General features: G+C 33.1%; 2 protein-coding genes across 3 annotated transcripts in view; both read right to left on the bottom strand.

Moving 5' to 3' along the window:
- The window catches only part of LOC117912753 (dynamin-related protein 3A-like), an 88,007-nt gene extending 81,568 nt beyond the window's left edge, over positions 1-6,439 (bottom strand). The window contains exon 1 of the mRNA XM_034827447.1: positions 5,988-6,439. Within this exon, the coding sequence (XP_034683338.1) occupies positions 5,988-6,341 (354 nt within the window). The 5' untranslated portion in view covers positions 6,342-6,439. The remainder of the gene's footprint in view (positions 1-5,987) is intronic.
- Positions 6,440-13,789: 7,350 nt separating this feature from the next.
- LOC117912939 (zinc finger CCCH domain-containing protein 18) lies at positions 13,790-23,233 on the bottom strand. 2 transcript variants are annotated; one of them, XM_034827754.1, is made up of 5 exons: positions 23,213-23,233; positions 22,797-22,959; positions 20,662-20,973; positions 15,507-15,567; positions 13,790-15,029 (listed from the first exon to the last, which is right to left on the bottom strand). In XM_034827754.1, the coding sequence occupies exons 2-5, from the start codon at positions 22,920-22,922 to the stop codon at positions 14,038-14,040; spliced, it is 1,491 nt and encodes a 496-aa protein (XP_034683645.1). In that variant the 5' UTR covers positions 22,923-22,959; positions 23,213-23,233; the 3' UTR covers positions 13,790-14,037. The 2 variants fall into 2 exon arrangements, with proteins under 2 accessions (XP_034683645.1, XP_034683644.1); XM_034827753.1 differs by lacking the exon at positions 23,213-23,233 and having other exon boundaries at positions 22,797-23,069.
- Between the last annotated feature and the right edge of the window lie 165 nt (positions 23,234-23,398).

Genomic DNA, 23,398 nt, shown 5'->3' with positions numbered 1-23,398 from the left:
TTTTCAAATGCCATACATCCGAAAATTCCAGAGAATTACCCCGCCCACGGTACTTGATGTCCCAACCCTCTCATTAGCTAAGTGCGAGATCATTGTTTGTACACTTTATAGGAGGCTCTCCTCTTACCCATTTACATTCCCCTAATAGATGTCATCAAGCTACCATGGTTGATTGGTACATTTGAGATGCATTATATTCTATCCTACTTCCCACCACACCCAAGTTGGTTGTGCAGCTGATTAATTCATCCATTGGGTCCTCATAATGAGACGGATTGACATTGGCAGATCTATTTTTTATATTATGTGATCCCACACTTCTCACACTTGTGTCAACAATTTGTCATTCCCTACTATCTTTCCTAGATCCTTCTACAGCAGTGGGCTGGATTTCCAACATGAACTCCTTATTCTTCATCGGTTTGCACCTATCAACTGAACCTAGTGGTTCAGACATGTGAGCTATATTGCCCCTCTAAGGTAAAAGAGGAAGAGAAGAATGTGATTAAAGCTACCAAGTAGGACCTAAATATGGTTAGACCATCTAGGAGTCATAGTCATGCATCACATAATTGAGATAGAGGTCGAAAACAAGAGTAGCTCCTCCACCAGCTAGAGTCAATCCAACTACTAATCACTTGGCTGATCTAGCACCTCTGCTGATGATCCTTCCCTCTGTGATTTTCTCCCGTTTATTATTTAATTAGTAGATGTGATTGCTATTAGCATTTCCTCCATTGACTCAAGTTTAGGTTCAAGGAAGACCAAGATCTAAAGCATCGATGAGTGACTCCTCATCTTAGAGTCATGGGTGGCATTTCAATCGGGAGCCAGCTCTCATCCCTTTCCTTGCCTAATATGGACATATGGTTTTACATTTTGATGTATTAGATATAGAGGAGAGAGTATATTGGATGTATTTTAGTTGTTTGTTCATTTACTATCTCTCTATGACTTGTGGGATGTATTTTGAATATTAATCTTACAGTATTCTTCATCTTTTTCAGCTTATCCAGTTTATAGATTCCATGTTGTTCTGATTTTCTTACACAGCTAATTCTTTTCTTATTTATCATTTTTGTGACAAAAAAGGGGAATAGTAACTTGAGCATATCAAACTACATCACATTATTATCTATTTTTGCCACACATTGCTTTTCACATGTTTGTTGTTCGAGTGTGAACAAATTTTAAGCAGTAAAAACTATAGAGTGCAAAATGGTTGAGAAGACTTTAGATTTAGGTTCAATGAGGGTTTCATGAGTTTGGGGAGCCTCATTGCACAATTTTGCTTAGTCACAAAATTGTCAAAGCGGGAGATTGTTAGAATGCCCTAAAAGAACATTTAAACATCCTAAGAGGTGTTCAAACGCTGCCCTAGAGGACAGTCAAATGTCCTCTTTAGATTTCAAATATCCCTTAGGCATTCAAATGTGGGGTCCTCCTATTCATGATTTTAAGTTTGTTTTGTATGGTTTAAACATGTTCTTTGTATTTGCAAGGGTATTTTTGTAAAATTAAATTTAGAATTGCTTTCCAAAATTATATCCTAGGTTTTTTGTAAATTTGCACAAACATATGATTTCATTGTGTTAAAAGATAAGCATAAGAGCAATCTTAAAAGAATTCTTCAACGAAAAAGGTGTTCAATCCTCTAACATCAACATGAGGTTGAGGCGTCCAGCAAGGAATAAGAGGCACTACATTTGAGGTCTCCGCTAAGGAGTAAAAGGTACTACATCGAGGACATGAAAGAATAGTGTAGGTGTTGACTGGTATAAGACCTTGAGGAGTAGGCACATCTAGATCAAGTAAAATTGTGTGCATTCCTTCCATAGTTAGTAGATTTGTTTGCGTTCATTCAACTTCTCATGGTTGTTTTGCATCTACAAAGTTTCTATGAAACTTGATAGGTGGTTTTCCATGTTAAATCCAGTGTTCATTTGTATGATTGAATTTACTTATGCATGGGAATGATCAAATAACAGTTGAGATAATTAAAATCTAAATAAAAGTTAAAATTTTGAGGATATTTTGTTTGGACTACCAATTCACGCCCTTTAGGTAGTTCCATCAAGCAAGGATACTTCACCCGCAATTGATATATATCAAACGTGATTTTGCATAGGGCAATTTTGGACACATGTTAACCACGCCTAATATGGTATAAATAGTTCAAAATCTATCCAAAATTTCGACACATTCTGAATGCACCCGGAACCAGTGAAGTAAATGTCGGAATATTTCGGCGATATATCGCCGAAATATCGTGTGTCAGTGGGTCTCGAAACGATATATCCCATGGATCGGTGATCAACAGCCGGTCAACGCGGGCGGTCAAAGCTTAAAATTGAGCCATTTTCCTACTATTGTTGGGGGGATTCGAACCCCCAACAAAAGGTTCAACTTGCATCTCAGGCACCATTTGGGCAAGCTTGCCCTTTGGTAAATAATATGTACTAAACAAATATATATCAAAAGTTAGGATATAAACAAAATATTAAAAAAAAAAAACACTTTAAAGAACAAATTAATTATAACTATTTTATAATTAAATGAAATCTTTTCATTTAATTGATTAGTAAAAATATATAATAATTTTCTTCAATGTTTTTAATATTATTAATATATTAATTAAATATTAAAAATTTATTCATTTATCATCATTTATTTTATAATGTATCGTAATTTTAATATTAAATATATTTTAAAATTAAACATATTATAATCACATATCATAATATTATCATCAAATAATATTTGATATAATTTAATAATCAATGTACACTTATCAAATTTATATTTTTTATTGACACGTACAATATTATATAAATATATATATATATATATCAATTTATTCAAAAATAAATAACTTTAAAATGTCTATTATATTTTTAATTTCATTTAAGAGTTTTATTTTATATTTTTATAAGTTTTAATCAATTTTAGGTCTACTGATATTTTATATAAAAATATCCATCGAAATATATTATAATCAAATATTACAATATTATCATTAAATAATATTTGATATAATTTAATAATCAATGTACATTTATCAGATTTATATTTTTTATTGACACGTACAATATTATATATATATATATATATATATATATATATATATATATATTAATTTATTCAACAAAACAACTTTAAAATGTCTATTATACTTTTAATTTCATTTCTAAGAGTTTTATTTTATATTTTTATAAGTTTTAATCAATTTTAGGTTTACCGATATTTTATGTCAAAATATCCACCAATATATCTTCGATATATCCGTAAAATCGAAATACCGATATATCCGTGATTACCGATATTTTCATCCTTACCCAAAATAAGGTCTGATACATTTAAGCTATGATGAAACTCAAAACAAAACAAGTTAACTTAAAAAAATAAATAAATAAAATAAAACTATAAAATAATAAAAGAAATATGGCCATCAAAAAGGAATGCATTAAAAGACTTCACATAATATAACTGTGACCATTTATAAAAATGCATACAAAAATTCCTGTCAAATAATAAAATTGCGGCTATAAAAAATAATTAAAAAGATTTGCTATGACAAAAATAAAAATATGACCATTTAGAGAAACGCATAATTGAATGATGGTTGATACTGCTGGAGTTGGATTTGGGTGCCCAAGTGGGCTGACCCGATCCGATCCAATAAAGGGGAGAAATAAGGGGAGCAGTTTTTAGGAGTTTTAAAAGCACCCAGAAACTAAGGGCCTGTTTGTTTAGTGTTTTCAAGAACTGTTTTCTGTTCTTGAAAACAAAAAACACCAAAAACTCGTTTGGTTGAGAGAGTCGTTTTTGTTTTTGTTGTTCCCCGTGTTCTCAAAATGGCACTGTTTAGAGAACAACAAAATGTTGTTTTCCCTGTTTTTCTACTGTTTACATAACAAAATTAAACAACAAAAAACTCATCTGTTCTCCGTGTTTTTTTTTTCTTCCCGTTCTCGTCTCTTCTCCTCTCCAGCACAGTCGCGCGGCCTCTTCTTGATTTTTCCCGTTTCTCGGTTTGATTCAAGTTCGTGAAATTTAAATCCAATGGCACAATAGCAAAGAGACCCCTAAAACGGATCCAGAAAACACAGGGAGCAAAAGAAAATCAATTTTTTTGGTTTTCTTTGGGGGTTTGCATGAATTTTCTCGGAAATCAAACGAGGATGAATTTTCCCGGAAATTGAATGGGGCATGGATTTTCTTGGGAATCAAACGGAGGTTGAAAAAAAATAATAATAACACGATTAGATTAGTACCTGCGAGGATTGAGAGTGGCAGAGTGAGAGAAGGGCTTTTTTTAGGGATTTTTCCGGCTGGAGGGCAACTTCAGAAAAGGGCTTCTTGATGGCAGAGTGAGAGGGTTTTTTAGGGATTTTCTCGGCTGGAGGGCAACTTCAGAAAAGGGCTTCTTGATGGCAGAGTGAGAGGGCTTTTTTAGGGAGAGGGCAACTTCAGAAAAGGGCTTCTTGATGCCCGAGTGAGAGAAGAGGGTGGCATTTTGAATTTTAGTTTTAGTAGAGATAAAAAAAAAAATTAACAAACCACGAGAACAATTTTATCTCCAATATGCTATAATTTTTAATAAAATTAAAGATTAAATAAAAACCAATTAATAAAAATGATTTTATTATGTTTGATTTATTTTAAATATATATATTTTTTATTTTAAAATTAATAAAATAAATAATTTTTTAATTTAAATGAACTATATATCTAAAAATTATTTATAAATTTATAATATAAATTACTTGAAGAAAATATTTTATTAATTAGAAAAGAAAAAAAAAACATCTTTCAAATGTGTTTTTTGTTTTATTTGTTCTAATTCTTTTTTTATTAACTCAACCAAACATGTTTTTTTTGTTTTGAGAACAAAAACTGTTTTTCAAAATTCAGTTCCCAAACACAATTTTTTTTTTAAAAACATCAAAAACTGTTCTTAAAAACTATTCTCAAAAACTGTTTTTCAGAACAGTTTTCAAAAACAGTAACCAAACAGGCCCTAAGGGTCTGTTTGGTTGCTGTTTTTGAAAACTGTTCTAGAAAACAACTTTTGAGAACAGTTTTTTGTGTTTTCAAAAAAAAAAAAAAAAAAATTGTGTTTGGGAACTGAATTCTGGAAAACAGTTTTTGTTCTCAAAAACAAAAAAAAAAACATATTTAGTTGAGTTAATAAATTTTTTTTTAGAATAAATAAAAAAACACGTTTGAAAGTTATTTTTTTAATTAATAAAGTGTTTTCTTCCATTAATTTGATATTTGAAATATATAAATAATTTTTATATGCATAATTCATTTAAATTAAAAAATATATATATTTCATTTTGAAATTTTTACACTAGTTATAATTTTCTTAAACAAATGATGATTTTGTAACCATATGTAAGTATATTAATTTCAATAATTTAAGGAAGAAGAAATGGTTTGCTAGTGGGGGTGGGGGTGGGGTGGTTGAGTATAACTCACCTTTTGTGGAAACACAAAAAGTATCTAAGAAAACACAAAAAAAAAAAAAAAACATGAAAAATAATCTATTCTTTGAACAGTGAAAAAACAATAAAAAGATGTTTTTATTATTATAAAAAAAAATGGTTTTGGAGAACACAGAAAACACAAAAAACAAAAACACACCCCTTCCCCAAACAAGTGTTTTGTGTTTTTTTGTTTTCAAGAGCAGAATTCTTGAAAACAGGAACCAAACAAGCCTAAACTGCCGACTATTAAAATAATAAATCAATAAATAAGGTTTTTTATTTTCTCTCTCTGTCTCTAACATGTTTTAGCTACATTATTCATTCTGTAAAAGCCATTGTCATTTCAGAGTCTCTAACAAACACTGCATCATGCACTACCATTACTGTAGCCCCATCAACAATAAATAAATAAATAATCAAAATCAAAGCTTAACAAACCCAAGCACCAGAACAACCAAATGTAAAATTAAAAAACTTTAAAAAAAAAAAACCTACCTGAATCTCCTGACGAATCTTTGAGAAGTCGTAGAACCGCTTTCCAGGTAAATGGCGAAACTCGCCCCACTCCCGCGCATCATCGGAGTCGCCCCGAGGTGGCCGATTCTGGAGCAACAACATCAGCGGTCGTCGAGTGCATATGTCAGTGCCACGGGGGAGGAAATCGCGGCCAACGAGGGCTTCAAGGACGCTGGATTTGCCGCTGCTCTGGCAGCCAACGACGGCAACGTGAGGGAGGGAGATTTTAGAGAGGTCGCCGCCGGATGCGGTGAAGATGTCTTGGAGTTTGTTGATGATTGGGATAAGTGAAGAGCCCATTGAAGAAGCCATTGCATTCACTTCTTCTGCCATTGATGATTCTCTGTATATTTGCCGTAGGAAGTTTCGTGGGTTGCAAGCAAATGAAGTTCGAGTAGTTTGTATGGGAGAGAGTAGGAAACAAAACGGCCAAGGAGATACCGAACGGAGTGGCCCCAGGTTGGGGACCCTCTGAGATTGAACCACTCCAACATATAGACAAAAAGCAGCTTGACCGCTTGACCGATGACCCGTATGCCGCAAGTTGCTGCATCTTTCGTTTGGGCTCATAGATTTTTCACTAAAATAGAAGAAAATGTAAATAAATGAAGGAATATGTCGGCCAAAAACATTAAAAAGATCGTAAATAGCAATCAATATAAGATGGTTACATTCCCTTGACTTATTAATATAAGATTTCGAATATATATTTTTATTTTTTATTTTGTTATTTTTAAAATAAAAAATAGTATAATTTTTATATAAGATATAAAAAAAAAATTAGAAGTTTATATTAAAAAATAATAATTTTTAAAAATTAAGTCGTCAAAAATTTTTACTAATTTAAAATTTAAAATTTTGTTAAATATTATAAAATATAATAATCTATGACATTATGGAAATTTATAAATCATTCTTCTATGACATTATGGAAATTTATAAATCATTCTTTGTATTGATATAAATTTCTCCTAAATAAAATATTCATTCTGTTATAAAATAATGAGAATTTATCGAATTATGGGAACTTGTGGATGATCATCCATATTGATGTATATCTGTTTGTGACTCCCTATAAAAGAGAGATACCTATAATGAAAATCAATTATATTCTCTTCCTACATTCTAATTTTTCTTTCTTGTTTTCTACTCCTTTCACTTTATAATTTTACAAAGAAATATAAAGATTTTTCTCTATTTAGAGAAATAAGAAAGACATTCTTCTCTTTAAAGATATAGAAAGATGTTCTTCCCCTCAGAGAAATAGAAAGACTTTTCTCTTTTCTTTCTCATAAAAAAATATGTGATAAACTTATATCATGATTTTCTATTTTATTACCCTTTGACTCTCTATTTTCACTTATTTTTATTTGAGTGCATAAATATGTACAATCCCTATAACCAGAAGTTATGGGATAAATTATAAATTATGGAGTAAATTCATAACCAGAAGTTATGAAAAAATATGTGCAATCCTTATAACCAGAAGTTATGGGATAAATTATAAATTATGGGGTAAATTCATAACTAGAAGTTATGAAAAAATATGTGCAATCTCTATAACAAAAAATTATGAGGAAAATTATAAAATTACAAATACATGACTAGAAGTTATGTATATGATCCCTAATTATTTATTTTTAATTATACAGTATAACTAGAAGTTATACCAAACAATATTATAGCCAGAAGCTATAAAATAAATAAATGTTCATAATTTGAAGTTATGTACAAATCTACATAATGAAAGTTCATAACCCAAAGCTATGCACAAATCTACTCAATGAATAGTTCATAGCTTGGAACTATACACAAATTTATATAAAAAATAGTTCATAGCCTGAAGTTATGTACAAATTTAAATATTTTCTTGTTTTGACAAAATAATCATGGCTTGAAATTATGAAAGATATTAACTTTGAATTTCTTTAATTTATTTTAATTATATTGTGTAACTAGAAGTTATACATAAATAGTTCATAGCCTGAAACTATGTACAAATTTGAATATTTTCTTATTTTGACAAAATAATCATAATTCAAAGTTATGAAAAATATTGGCTTTTAATTTTTATTTCGTACTCACTTATTTTTCACAATAGGAATTATGGAAAACAATTTTTATTAACAATAGTTTCATAGTCATAAGCTATGCATACAATTTCTAATTATCTTGTATAACCAAAAGTTATTCAAAACAAAATTGTTAATGAATCTTGGAGCTATGATCAAAAAAGGAAATCAAGCATCCCTGCAGGATCGCGCAAAAACACTGATTTTCCTTCGTCATCATCTCCATGAAGGTTTAACAAAAATGAGCTTTTAATGAGAAATCATCAGTCTCGTCCAACTAGATCTGAATCATTCCCTGAAGTGAATGCAATATTGTCCCAAACTTGTGGACGATGACGAGGACGTGGTTGTGGTCGTGGTCGTGGTCGTGGAAGAAATCCCCGATATCATGGTTCTTATAGTAATAATTCACCAAATTCTCAGAAAAGGAAAGCCTCATTACACCACCAGAAATGGAATAATATTGAGGTAAAACAAGAAAATGGGAAGTGTTTACAAGATAAACCTCCTAAGAACTATGAGAATAAGTGTTATAGATGTGTATGAAGGAGCATTGGTCGCGCACTTATCGTACGCCCAAACATGTGGTCGACCTTTACCAAGCATCAATAAAAGGAAATGAAGTTGAAATGAACTTCATTGATAGTGATAACCAAGTAGATTTAACCCATTTAGATGTTTCAGATTTCTTTGAGAATTCTAATGGGAAAATTGACCATCTAATTGGTGATGAAAATGTTTGTTATAATTAAACGTTATGTTTTTATTTAGTTCTTTGCAAATAGGTTAATTTTGTTATCATATTTGAACACATTGTTTATTGTTCATCTTTTATAGTTTATTTCACATTTTATTATTTATCATTTAAATTATTTTCTTTATTTATACTTGAAGATACATGGATCTCTCTCATATTTTGATCCATCACTACAATTAGTTTGATTATCGAAATACTTCCTAGTTATTTCATGTATAAATTGCTCCACACTTACAAAATCAAATGTATGAGATATTTAAGAAATATATAACTTTAAATTATATTTTCATATTTGTTTTATTGTGTTATATATGCTCTCATTATTTTTACACAACTTATTAAGTTAAGTTATCATCGATAACTAATATTTTTCATTGATTTTAACTTTTTCTCTATGATAACATTTCTTCAACTCTATAAAGGCGAGGTCTTGATGACGATGTTTTATGACTTGTTATTTTGATGAAACTCTTGTCTCATTAATTGCACAACATTGATAACAAACAATGTTAATACTATATCAGGTGATAGAAACCTGATTAAAGGCTCCAGAAGAACTTATACTATGTCACTAGTAGTATTTGATTCTATGTGAATGACACTTTATATGATGATAGATCCAGAAGAATATTTTAAGACCAACTTGGTCCCTCATGGTAAAATGTCATATGGGTATACATTACAAAACCAGAAGTTTTTAATTAGTAACTAGTTTACCTATACAATTAAAAGGTAGAATGACATGTTGTGCATATTATCATTTTAATGAGACAATTTTCTTGCTGTTAGGGGAAAAAGAGCCAGTTCCAGAAGAACGGCGTGAAATTATTTGGAATGCATTGACTTTGACTCATTTTGATCCTCATACAAATCAATGTGAACTAGAAGTTCAAAGGATCACTCATTTTCAAAATCTTACAAATCAATTACAAGATGCATTCATTGATACAAAGAAAGTGACAAAGTCATATATCTCGGCTGCAAATACTCCAACACGGATTGATGTCCCTGTAGGACAGTTAACAAATTAATCTAAGATACACTTGAAGCGTGGTAGACCTGTCGACTCAAAGGATATAACTTCCTGGAAGAGAAGTATCCAAGAAAAACTTGGCACTCTAAAAGAGACCATAAAAAATAACTGATCAGTTTAAAATTAATAAATCTATAGCTCTAAAAGAGGCACAAATAATGTAGAAAGCCCCTGAAGAGGCAAATATTAAAGAAGAAGCCCGTGAATAAGCACATATTGAACATGAAGCCCCTAAAGAGGCACTGGTACCTGAAAATTGTGAGATCTCAGTAAGTTATGTACACACGGGAGAAAAATGAGATCAAAATAAATTATTATTAACAATATTTTCACTTTCCAAGTGGCCTCCGATATCATAAGAAATGATGAAAATCTTGAACCATGAAATGTGGAAGAATGCCGACATAGAAATGATTGGCCAAAATGGAAAGAAGCTATACAGGCAAAGTTAAACTCATTAACAAAATGAGAAGTTTTTGGACCTGTAGTCCAAACACCTAAAGATGTAAAGCCTGTTGGGTACAAATGGGTATTTGTACGAAAAACGCAATGAGAATAATGAGATCATAAGATATAAAGTGCGATTAGTAGTATAAGGTTTCTCACAGAAACCTAGTATTGACTACGAGGAAACATTCTCTCCCGTCATGGACGCAATCACATTTCGTTTCTTAATTAATTTGGTAGTCCCAGAAGGACTAGATATGCGTTTCATGAATGTTATTACATCATATTTATATGGATCCATGGATAATGATATATACATGAAAATCCCTGAAGGATTTAAATTACCTAAAGCAAATTGTACAAAGCCTCGTAGCATGTACTCAATCAAGTTACAACGATCTTTGTATGGATTAAAGCAATCTGGAAGCATGTGGTACAATCGCCTTAGCGAATACTTGCTAAAAGAAGGGTATATGAATAACCCTATATGTCCATGCATCTTCATTAAGAAATTAGAAACCGAATTTGCAATTATTACAGTGTATGTTAATGACTTAAATCTTGTTGGAACTCCTGAAGAGCTCACAAGAACAACAAATTACTTGAAAAGGGAAATTTGAGATGAAAGATCTTGGAAAAACAAAATTTTGTCTCGGCCTGCAGATCGAACATTTTCCAAATGGAGTTTTAGTATATCAATCAACATATATTAAGAAAGTTTTGAAGCGTTTTTATATGGATAAAGCGCATCTTTTAAGTTCTCCAATAGTTGTCAAATCACTTGATATGAAAAGGGACCCATTTCGTCCTTGCGAAAAATGATGATGAATTACTTGGTCTTGAAGTACCATATCTTAGTGTTATTGGTGCACTTATATATCTTGTCAATTGTATACATCCAAACATTGCTTTTTATATCAATTTATTAGCAAGATATAGTTTCGCTCCAACTCAAAGACATTAGAATTGTATCAAACATATATTGCGTTATCTTTGCAGAATTACTAGTATGAGTCTATTTTACTCAAGAGAATCAAAGCAACAATTGCTTGGATATGCAGATGCAGAATATCTTTCAGATCCATATAAAGGTAAGTCACAAACATGGTATGTGTTTAATTACAATGGTACTGCTATCTCATGGAGATCTATTAAACAAACAATGGTGGTCACATCATCAAATCATTCAGAAATACTAGCAACTCATGAAGCAAATCGTGAATGTGTATGACTAAGGTCAATGATCCAACATATACAAGAAACATGTGGACTACCTTCAATCAGAGGCAATGTAATCATGTTACATGAAGATAATACTATTTCTATTGCACAAATTAAAGGAGGATTCATAAAAGGTGACAGAACTAAGCATATCTCCCCTAAATTCTTCTATACTCATGAGCTCCAAAAGAAATGTGAGATTAATGTTCAACAAATTCTGTCATGCAATAATCTAGCATATCTATTCACAAAGGCGTTACCTTTGACCACATTGAAAAAGTTAAGGTATGACTTTGGAATACGAAAATTGAGAGATCTACCATTTGAAATATTGAAAAATTCATAATCATGTTTACATGAGGGGGAGAATGATAATATGGATATACTGCACTCTTTTTTCTTTCGTCCAGGTTTTGTCCCAATGGGTTTTACTGACAAGGTTTTTAACGAGGCGATTATAGTAATCCAAAAGAATATTGTACTCTTTTTCCTTCACTAAGGTTTTTTCCCATGGGGTTTTTCCTAGTAAGGTTTTAATGAGGTATATTCTTATGATCATCCAAGGGGAAATGTTATAAAATAATGAGAATTTATCGGATTATGAGAACTTGTGGATGATCATCCATATTGATGTATATCTCTTTGTGACTTCCTACATTCTAATTTCTTTTTCTTGTTTTCTTCTCCTTTCACTTTATAATTTTACAACACATTCAAATTTTTTTTAGTAGTCTATTTTCTATTATTCTTGTTTATCCTATCATCTTTTCTTCTTATCGTTTTTTTTTATTTTATAATATTATTCAATTTTAATTATTTATAGTATGAAACTATGAAGAAAAAAGGCTAATAAATTAATAAATATTAAAATGCATATAGCTAAAAGCTATTTGAAAAATATTTTATTATAAAAAAAATATTATGTATGATTAGAAACTATGTAATTGTTATCATTCCATAGCTTGAAGTTATGAATATGGAAAAATTAATATTATTTGTACTAGCCAAAAGTTATATGAAATTTGTTAATATGCATTTTGCTATAGTTAGAAGTGATTGAGAACATATTTATTAATTAAGAATTTTTGTACAACTTTGTCAAATTCATATAACCAAAAGTTATGTGATTATTATTATCCATAACCAGAAATTTCGAACTGATACAAAAATGTTGTGTTATTATGTATAACTAAAAGCTATATACTTAGAATTATTAAAAGTTAGAAAATGTAGAAATATTATGTATTATGAATGACTAAAAGTTGTGTACTTATTATTATTCATAATCGGAAGTTATGAAAACAATAAAATAAATACTCTAACCAATTATTTGATTATTTTTATTGTTTATATATTATTAGTTAATATTATGAAATTTTAGTATAATTTATATTTTTAGTCTTTTTTTTTATACAACTCGAATTGAATCATATATCATACATGTGAAATTATATAAAGATAGAAATTCTCTTAACCTATTGTTACAAAGAACTATAAAAATATGATAAAATTTTATAGTTTGAAACTATTATGATATATATTCTTATAAAAATTATTGTATAATTCATAACTTGAAGCTATATAAATTTTATATATTTTCATAGTCATAAGTTAGAAATATGTAAATTTTTCATTTTTTTAAATTAAATTATTGAAATTCTTAATTTGTTTCGGTTCAAATTTGATTTGATCGTATCCTCGCTATTATTTTTAAGCTATGGAGGTTGAAATTTTTGAAATTGTACATTCTTCATTATTAAAAAAAGAAAAAAAAAAGATGCCATATTCATCGGTTGCGTACATATAGTATGTAAGTTTTTTTATTCTAAGATATTTGTGTGCAACATATAACATTTGATGTTATTCTATATCGAGTAAACTTGATTAGAACATCAAAGCATATTTAGTCCAATGGGGTATGTAATTCTAGGTGCATTTATAACATCCAAGCATATTGAGTCCAATGTGTGCTTAGGTGCTCTTTTCTTTCTTGAAGAAATGGCAGGTATCGGCCCCACTTATTGTATGAGATTTTATAAATCCAGCATCTTATCGGGCATTTTCGTCCTTGATTGCGAGAGAGGAGAAACTTGGGAAGTGCCATGTCAGCTGCTATTAAATGGGAGGTGGCACAAAAGGTACAAAACACGTGGAGAGAGATCGGAGGATTTTGTGGGGTAATGCACCAAAACGATTGGATTACCTAAACATGTGAAGGTTCTTCTCAATCCCTATAATGGCACATGCCATGTTGCTTCAAAAGAAACAAATCTTTAATTGTTGACAGTTCATCAAAATTCAAATAACCAATTTGCTTTTCACACAACAAATTCCACATCCATGTTGCCTTAATTCCAGCAATAGCTAAAGCTTGACACAGTTTGAAACAGATGGAAAATATACAAGTCCTCTATAAATAACACCAAGAAGGAACTTCAATTTAGAGTTTGGAATGAACCTATGAATGTATCAGTAGGAGTATACAACCATACCTGATTTTCAAAACTTGAGCCATCTCTTCTCTTTTTCTCTGCCCACAACTGCTTTTGAAGCAGATGCATGAGCTGCCTCGGCCTCTGCCAAAGCTTTGCGAGTCTCATTCAATTTTCTCATGGCAGCCTCGTAAACTACTTTCTCCTTCTTGTTTCGGTTCACCATTTCTTCCAGCTTCTCAACTCGAATTCTCAATTCCCTCACTTCATCATCATAGGCAACCAGAGCCCGTCTGTCTTCTTTCTTCCCCTCCCCTAAACTTTTATTCTGCTGCTTCTTTGCTGATCCACCATTCAAAGCTTCTCCATGCATTGCAAGTTGGGTATTGATGAGGCTGAAGACATCTGGTCTTGATTCTTCTTTATCTTTTTTAGCCCGAGCTGCAGCAGCAAACTTCTTATCACGTTTTCTCTTACCGCCTCTACTCCGCTTCTTCCCCCTACTTTCTTTGTTCTCCTCGTTTTCATGGGACTCAAGGGCATGATCAAGAGATTGCTTTGGTGGGAGGACTTTCACAGAGAGAGGGTCCACGATTCCCTGTCCAGATGCCCCTAAACCCATTCCTTCTCGGTAACCCATGTTGGCCATCATCTTGGAAGCTATTCCACGGGTGTGATTCTCCCACTTGGCAAAAATGGCAGTCTCTGTCTGGATGCCCCTCTGCAGGGCAGTGCTTTCTAGAAATCCTAAACCTTGTGACCCCTCTTCTTCTTCATCATCACAAGAGTCAGATTGTTCTGAACTTGAATCAGTTTCCCCATCACTCATTTCAGCATACTCAGATAAGGAAATAGATTCAGTCCCAAGCTTTTCCGAGCTCCCGTCATCTCGGAAAACAACCTTTCCTACTCTGAGTTCATTGTCCCACGATTCAAGTTCAGCCTCCCTCCAAATGCCATGTTTGGCGTCTGAGACTGCCCAAATGCTGGACCCCACGAGTGATTGCTCCCAAATTGTTGGGTTATATTGCTTCAGGGAAGATAAATGGACATCAACTCCTGGGACAAAGAAACGCATATCAGCTCAGAGGTGGTGAGGACAATCAGTGAACTTAATGTTGAGTGTCAGCTGTTTGTCAATAAAGGAACGATAATTCAGGAATTAAAAAGTGCTACATACATCACATAAAACCAATTGGTGACAAGGGCCAAATCTAATTACAGGAAGCCTAGAACAGCAGTGGATGAACTATAAAGTAGACCTGGGAAATGGTTCCAGAATTTCCCATTTTCTAGTGTTGAAAACAGAAGAGAATTAACATTAAATAAAATTCTTCAGTACAAATTGAACAATGACAGCTCCTGTTATTTTTCAGTGGAAGTGGCTTTAAACAATATAGGCTGGCTAAGTTCTCCAATTCATCTCTTACTATGCATTACTTTCAAGGGAATAGACAAAAACACATGAAAATGGTGGGATTTTTGAACCAATTCAAGGATCTACCTGTCCAAATAATAAAAACAACAGCAACATACCATGTGATAAGCGGCAGTTGGTGCCAAATCGGCATCGTTGCTGTAGAAAGAACTTGCATATCTGCACTAGGGTGGCCTAGCATTAGTAAGTTGGTGTGACCAAAACCAGAGGACTCTTATGTTTCTATGCTCTAGAACAAGAAAATTTCCAATGACAGTAAAGACTCATGTACTACTTGACCTGCATGCTATGCAACATGTTAGTCTTTTTCCGCACCTTTTTTAAAGGAAAAAAAATCCAAATCACTCCAATGAAAAGCAACATGAGGCTGAAGAGTGAGAAAGAGTGCATGTAGTAGAAAACCAGTAAAATAAATGAGTACTTTGGAAAATAGTCTGTCAAATATTGATACTCAGCTTTATTCAAATATTAACATAGAGATATGCTAATTTCAGTAATAGGGATCCAGTAAATCTGTCTAATCAGCTCAACATTAAAAACTTCACATTGAAGAACAATGACCTAATTCTTGTAGAAGTGATAATCATAGTTGAACTGACAAAAATCAGCTAATCCTCCAAGACGAGGATCTCTTACCCTCTATGTTTTCTTTATCAGCTCATCTTTAAAATTAGTAAAGAAAATCAAACGTGGTCATCCTAAACAAGGTTAATAATCACTTCATCTACTAATCCCATGAGTGGAACTCAAGAACCCTGACACTGTAACTAGTTTCAACTATAAACCATTATTTGTAAAAAGAATTTCCTGCTCAATTCAGCATAATAGAGAAAATGCAATCATTCTAATTAGATCACTACTTTGTCCTGCTGATCCCAGTAGTGGCTAGCAGCTAAAGAACAATTTTTTTTTTTTATTGGAAACGACACAAAGATTTATTGATAGATAAAAATAAGTACAAAAGAAAGATGAGGAATCCTCCTGCCAAAGAAAGCTAAACTATAGAAAAATACACTGAAAAACAAGCAAACACTCTAAAAAGACCACTCCTTATGGAGTACACACTGCTATCCAATCAAGTTGTATCACATTAAGGGGAGTCCCCTGAAAAACCTTGGAACAATAAGCCCAAAGAGAAGCAAGGAAAACAATAGAGTCCCAAAGATACTCTGAATTCCTTGCTTTATCCTCAAAAATCCTCGCAGCTAGTTTTAACTATAAATAAATGTCAGCAGAAAGAATCCAGTGCTCAATTTTTCCATATAAAACTTTTTTAACATTTTGTCACAGGGTCTGTCAGAGGAATGTAAAGAAAATACAGTTTAATAATTTAAGCAGAACAATAACATTCTAAGGTTTTTGACCACCTAGTTCTCAAGGGCTGGGATAAACATTTAAAACAAAATCATCTGTTAGGTGTTATTAAATTCTATTTCATAAAAAAATATTTTCCCGAATGTGATAACAAATTCATTAATATTAACAACCAAGAAGTTCAATACCTAGCATCAAACTCCCATGTTCTTTTCATAATGGTATCTCGAAACAAGTTCCAGGACAACAAACGTAAAGATTTTTCTTATCAATGATACTGATATTATCATAATTTTTTCTTTTCTATTACTATAGCAAAGATGGAATTACAATTAACAAAAATCCCTCTGGTTGTGCAATTGAGCTTCTAAGATCAGTAAAGATATGCTTGTCACTAGATCTTAGATCTTAAACCATGGGAAGAAAAAGATTCAAACAAAACACTTAAACAGGATGCATTCTCAGTCCTCAGACATGCACCAAACCAACATGTTACCCAAGAGAGGCATAGGATTTGGAAGTAATTTTTTGTTGATAGATAAACGCACAAGGATATATTAGAAAAAGGGTGCTTGAAAGGCGACCCAGAGCATACATAGGATTTGGAAGTAATGATGAGGGGCAAATGTGTTCTCACCTCTGAAACATATCAACTAACAGAATTGTAAGCAGGAACCTTGCAAGCTGGGAGCCCTTATTTTGCTACTTAAATTTTTTAAAGCAAACATGTAAACTTCTCATGTTACTATTACTCCAATGTCATTCAACTAGCATATATCATAGTGATTACTGTTACTAGGAGAGGCTTTCCCAAGTTCCAGGGCATTAATATTATAGCTTAAATGTTAGGTTCCTTCCCTATTTTAAGACTCAATGTCATGCCACATAAGTCCAATAACAAGGTATAAAATTATTTTTGGTAGAAAATTCCATCACTAGTGATAGAATTATATAGCATACAAGTTCAGAATTTCTAATTTTTTTGTAAATTTAAACTTTGTAATGTAATTAATTAATTAAAAACAATAGCATTTAATGAAGGAAAGTTTCAGCATGTATAAATTGTCTACTGTAGATGACTGTTTTGTTTTTTAGTAAGTAAAATTTAATGCAATAAGTGCCAAGAGGGCTGCAACAAACATACATGGAATGTACACAAAGATCAAGAAGACAAAAAGTGAAAAAAGTGAAAAAAGAAAAGACTCTTCACTCCTTAAATACTATCCAAATCATCAATGAAATCGATAAAAGATGGCTTTCATCTACAAATCAATGGGCATCTCAATTTTATTACCATTCTTTGATTCTAGCAACAAAACTCTTTCCTTTTATTTTTATAAGTAATAGAATGTATTCAAAAGTGCTAAAAGCGCACAAGAGTACACAAGACATATACAAAGTAAACTTCGCAAAAAATGGGAAATCGGGAACACAGAAAAACTATTCCCTCCCTCATCCAGGCCCCAACCAATTTAAGAAGTCAACCATATTCGTATACCCACAGCCCATACACACAATAACCCACATCAAAGAATCTCCTATTTCTTTCCTTCCAGATCGTCCAGAAAATGTAAGGAGCGGCTCTCCAAACCTTAATACGTCTTCTATCTACAAAAGAGTCACGCCGCCCTAAGAGAGTCTCCCTAACCGATTCAGATAAAACCCATTGAACACCAAAAATGGAGAACACTAGCTACCATAAAATTCTTGCCTTGTCACAATGAAGGAGGATATGATCAATGGAATCCAGCTCCTCTTTGCACAAAGCACACGTGTTAGCCAACTTTCATCCTCTTCTTTGAAGCTAATTCAACGTCAAAACTATTCCTCAGCAAGCCTCCCAAGTAAAAAAACCCACCTACACAAGAATCCATGAGTTCCAAATTATTTTTAAAAGGAAAAGGGTGGTATAATCTGTCTCCAACAAAGTGTAAAGCTCTCTTACCTTTGTTATCTTCCTTCCATACTACTCTATCCTCCTCCTCTCTATTCACTGTCTATCATTGAAGCTTAGAAAGAAACCTATCCATAATGACTAACCTCCAATCGTTCAGATTCCTAACAAAATAAAAGTTTTAATTTCCTCCTTCCCCACTTTGCTCCCAAAAATTAGCTACTCATGCCTCCTTTGAATCAGAAAAGGGCAAACAAGGAAGAGAAAATCTCATATAAAGGTTGCTCACTGCACCATCTATCTTTCCAGACATTCACTCTACTCCCATTACTCACTTTGAAGGAAATCTTTCTATTAAAAAACTCTCACTACTTTCCAATTTCTTTCCAAACCCCAGCCTCATAGGGCTTTCTGACCACTCCTAACCTCCAACCCTCCTCTTCCTCCCCAAACTTTCCTTTTATGATTTTCTTCCACAACGAATCTCTTTCACTAGAGAAACACCAACACCATTTGCAAAGAAAGGCCTTATTACGCAAAGAAAGAGAACGAACACCTAGTCCTCCTTTCAATTTTGCTTTACAAACAAAAAACCACTTGACTTAGTGTATTTTGTTCTCTAAGGCCCCTCCTCCCCAAAGAAAATCCCTTTGAATCTTCTCTAATCTCAACCTAACAATTCTTGGGATGGTGAACAAAAAATAAAATAGATCGGTAAACCGACAAGAGCTCTATGAAGTAAAGTAAGTCTTTCCCTTTTTGAGAGGTATTATCTCTTCCATAACAAAAACATCTTACGAAATCGTTCTTCTACCCCATCCCAAACTGTGACCAATTTGAAAGAAGCCCCCAAGGGAAGCCCTAGGTAAGAAGAAGACAACTTTCCCACCTTGCACCCAATTTCGCAAGTCAAATCTTCCACATTGTCCATCTCCCCTATTGGAATCATCTCGCTTTTTTCCAAGTTAATCTTCAACCCCGACATAGCCTTGAACCACATGAGAAGCCAACACAAGAAAGTGACTTGCTCCTAAGACGCCTCACAAAAAACAATGGTGTCATCCACAAAAAGGAGATGAGAGATCCCTTTACCCCCACCCCCTCTTCCCCCCAACCTTGAATCCTGAAATAAAACTATCATCCCAAGCTTTCAAGAGCAATCTACTAAGGGTCTCCATAGCAATCACAAACAAGTAAGGGAAAATAGGGTCCCCTTGTCTCAATCCCCTTGAGCTTTGAAAGAAGCCTGTAGGAGAGCCATGTGTGGTCAAATGGCCCAGAGATCACTCTGCAAAGTAATACCTGACTGCATCCACCACAATGTCCAATGCATGCCTTGAGGGCATGTGAAGGCAGCGTAGTCCAAGCCGTCGCCAGGATGGCCACGAATGGTTGCAAAATGACCACACAAGAGCCTCATAGTAGTAATAGTATTGATAATTGGGTTTGACTTGCTTTAAGTGAGCTTGAGCTGAGCATAGCTTTGCCATATTTGGGCTTGGGCTAGGCAAAGGTTGGCATGAAAAATGAGGCATTAAGATACTCATTTCTCTATTCTACTATTATCTATCTATTCAAGATGGCTTGAACTTGGCCTGAAGCCTGTGCAATAGAATGGTTGACATCTATGGGCTGAACTTGAGACATGCACAGACTACATATACTTCAGGCTGGACTAACCTTGCATAGCTCAACCCAGCCTGATTATTGGTCCTAAGTAGCATCCTCATGTTGGAATGCCAACAAGAGTTATCTTATTCTCTCTTTCTTCTCTCTCACCCAGCCCCAACCATCAACCCAAATGAAACAGGTAAAAAGAAAAATATACATAAAAAAAATAATAAATAAATAAAAAATTTCAAGGAGGATGACTCAAGATGTCGATGGAAACTTCTATTGAAGATACTTTGTTTTACCTAAACAAGCTTACCATCTGTGGAAATATATAAATTCAAATAACTTGATAAAATAAAATAAAAGATCAGTTTAAGAGGGAAAATAACTGTGACACAGGACAAACAAGTATATCCGAGCATTGCACGTACCAACATATTTTCAGATGTGGGTGAAAGGAAAGAAATCTTTGCAGAGTCCAAACCTTCCAACCCTAAAATGACACCATTATACCAGCGACCATCAGTGTAACGGAATCTACATTTTGATCCAAGATGGTAACTTTGCTCCTCTAGTGGTTCTGCTTCAGCATCTGATGGATCAAGGGGCTCCACCTTGACATCCTCAGCAGTATATTTGTGATCATGTAGCGCTGAATCAGCTTCTCGCAATAAACGTGCCCGTTTCAGGTGAAAAAGCCCTTCTTCTGCATCTTTGATTGCCCAAACAAGCTCCTCATGAACCTGATCCAGTTAACTTAGTAATCAATACTATAAATCATATACCCAGAAATCCCATCAGAGAACATTGATATTTTATAAATAAATGCAATTGCTACATAACTATTAGAATGTGATAACAAGTAGGTTTTATTATAAGAGACAGCATTAGCTATTGTAATCCAGAAGCAGTAACTCTCAAACATTTTTTTTTTTTTGACAGGAAATTTTTTTGTCTCCATTGGGACTTGAACCTAGAACCTCCCACAAACCCTCCCCAACCCTTTACCACTTGAGCCAATCCTCAAGGGCTAAGTAAATCTCAAACATTTGAACTCTCAACAGATTGCAGCTCTAAGAAATTGAAACTCTCATTAAGTGACTAAAGTCCAATGGACATTACTCATTGAAATTCCCTGATTATTTCACAGAAGTTTTTTATACACAATATTGATATCCATGCTAGCTTCCAATGCTGTAACTTAAATCCAGAGCACTGTGTCAAGAGTGATATTGTTTAAAGTTGCTTCCAACAGGCATGCACATAGTCAAGTAGATCAATGCCATTTCTCCAATGATACAAATTCAATGCACGATACTCTTACTTATATTACAAAAAAGATAACAACCAGACTAAAACAAAATAGTTCTAGACAATAATTTAAACTATATATCAGAATGAACTTGACCAAAGGAGCAAGACTTATTAAAAAAAAGACCAAGGGAGCAAGGTAATCAGACCTGACTGGTCAGAGCCTATCTGCATTATAAGATAAATCAAGTGACCTATTAAAAAATTAGAAGATAAATCAAGTGATTCCACGAACTAGGACAATATACTAGAATATGATCACTGTAAAAGATAATGACTTTAAACAGACTCATTAATGGATATTAGCATCATCCTTCCCATTCCAACTAGTGAGAATCCCCAATTTCTAAAAGTTCTTATGTTAGTGGAAGTAGCACCCACTAGCATTCAAACTACACCAGTTAACAGGACCGACCCCTACATCAGCACAGTTCTTAATTGCTTCCTTTCAGCCAACCTTTGTGAGAGGATGGCAATCCCTACCAATTCAAAATAATATGGATACCTCCATACCCAACCATGGCCAAAGGATCAATACCCTGGCTATAAAATCTTGAGACAAAAACTATGTCAATAAAAGCCTAAATGAGCCAAGCAATAATTAAATTTTTCACTTCAAAGTTTGATCTGAATTTTCTATCAAAGGTAAGCATTAGCCCAGAAAATACAGAGTTTGGTTCAGTTTAAGCCCTTAAATTGACATTATCAATAAAATTAATACTAATTACACACCATTTTTCATTCTAAGCATTCAATTTGAGGTTCCTTTGAAGGAGTAGAATCAGCTTGATAAACAATAGTTTTAGGATAATTTAGAATGGAAATAAGAAATAGAACAGCATCATCAATCAACCACATTATTTTTCATTTTTTTTGTATGATCATTTCACAAGCTTCATCTACATTTCACTATACTGTTAATAGCTTCAAGACAAGCTTAAACCTAAACTTTAAATTTTTAATTTTCCGTTCTTTTCTTTTCTTTTCTTTTCTGTTCCTACATTTTCTCAGCAACCAAGGGGAGAAAATCCAACGTCTAATTTCTAAATAATAACAATAATAATAATAAAAGGGAACTTCGGATCATAAGCTGTACCACACAGCTCAGTTGTACGGAGTCCTATTGATTTTAATGGGTCTAAATGAAACAGAAAGAATAAGTAGAAAATTTTCCAATCCCTCTGTTTAGGGTTTGCAATATTTTTTGAGAAAGCAAACGGGAAAGATGGAAGATGAAGAAAGAGAAGAGTTGTACCGAGAGGAGCTCCGAGTTTGTAGGGTCGGAAACAAGGGCTTCTTTGAGAACAGCGAGTGAGTCTCTCTGTTCTTCTAATTGATTCTCCAGCTGTTCCTCTAGAGCTTTCTCGTCTTCCTCCGCCATTCCTTCAAGCCTTCAAGGGGAGAAATGCGGTTGAAGCCTGTTCTGAAACACACGCGCATCAAAGAGGCTGGGAGAAATAATACAAACATAGAAATAAAAGTTTGAAGTCGTATATCAATACACACGTGCAGACAATTGTATGCCCTTTTTTTTCTTTTTTTTTTCTTTTCTAGCTTTTTTTTTTTTTTTAAGGGAAATAAACACTATTTTAAATATTTGGCCTAGGGAAAAAATAATCCTTTTTTATAAAAAAAACCAAAAACAAAATTTATATTGTAAATAATGTATACAAAATTTCATATGGGCTTGTAGAAGAGATGGGAAGGAGCGGCGACGACAACTGTTGAGAAGGATGAAGTGCGCAGTGGCGAGATCTGGGAGGGAAGGAAAGAAGAAAGGAAAGGGGTTGGGTATTGAATCGTTTAGTTTATCAAAAACTGTTTGGGTCAATCGGTTCATCAGTCCGATCGTTGACT

The sequence above is a fragment of the Vitis riparia genome, chromosome 4, assembly GCF_004353265.1.
Source record: "Vitis riparia cultivar Riparia Gloire de Montpellier isolate 1030 chromosome 4, EGFV_Vit.rip_1.0, whole genome shotgun sequence".
Lineage (NCBI taxonomy): Eukaryota > Viridiplantae > Streptophyta > Magnoliopsida > Vitales > Vitaceae > Vitis > Vitis riparia.
This window is presented reverse-complemented; position numbering and strand designations above follow the sequence as displayed.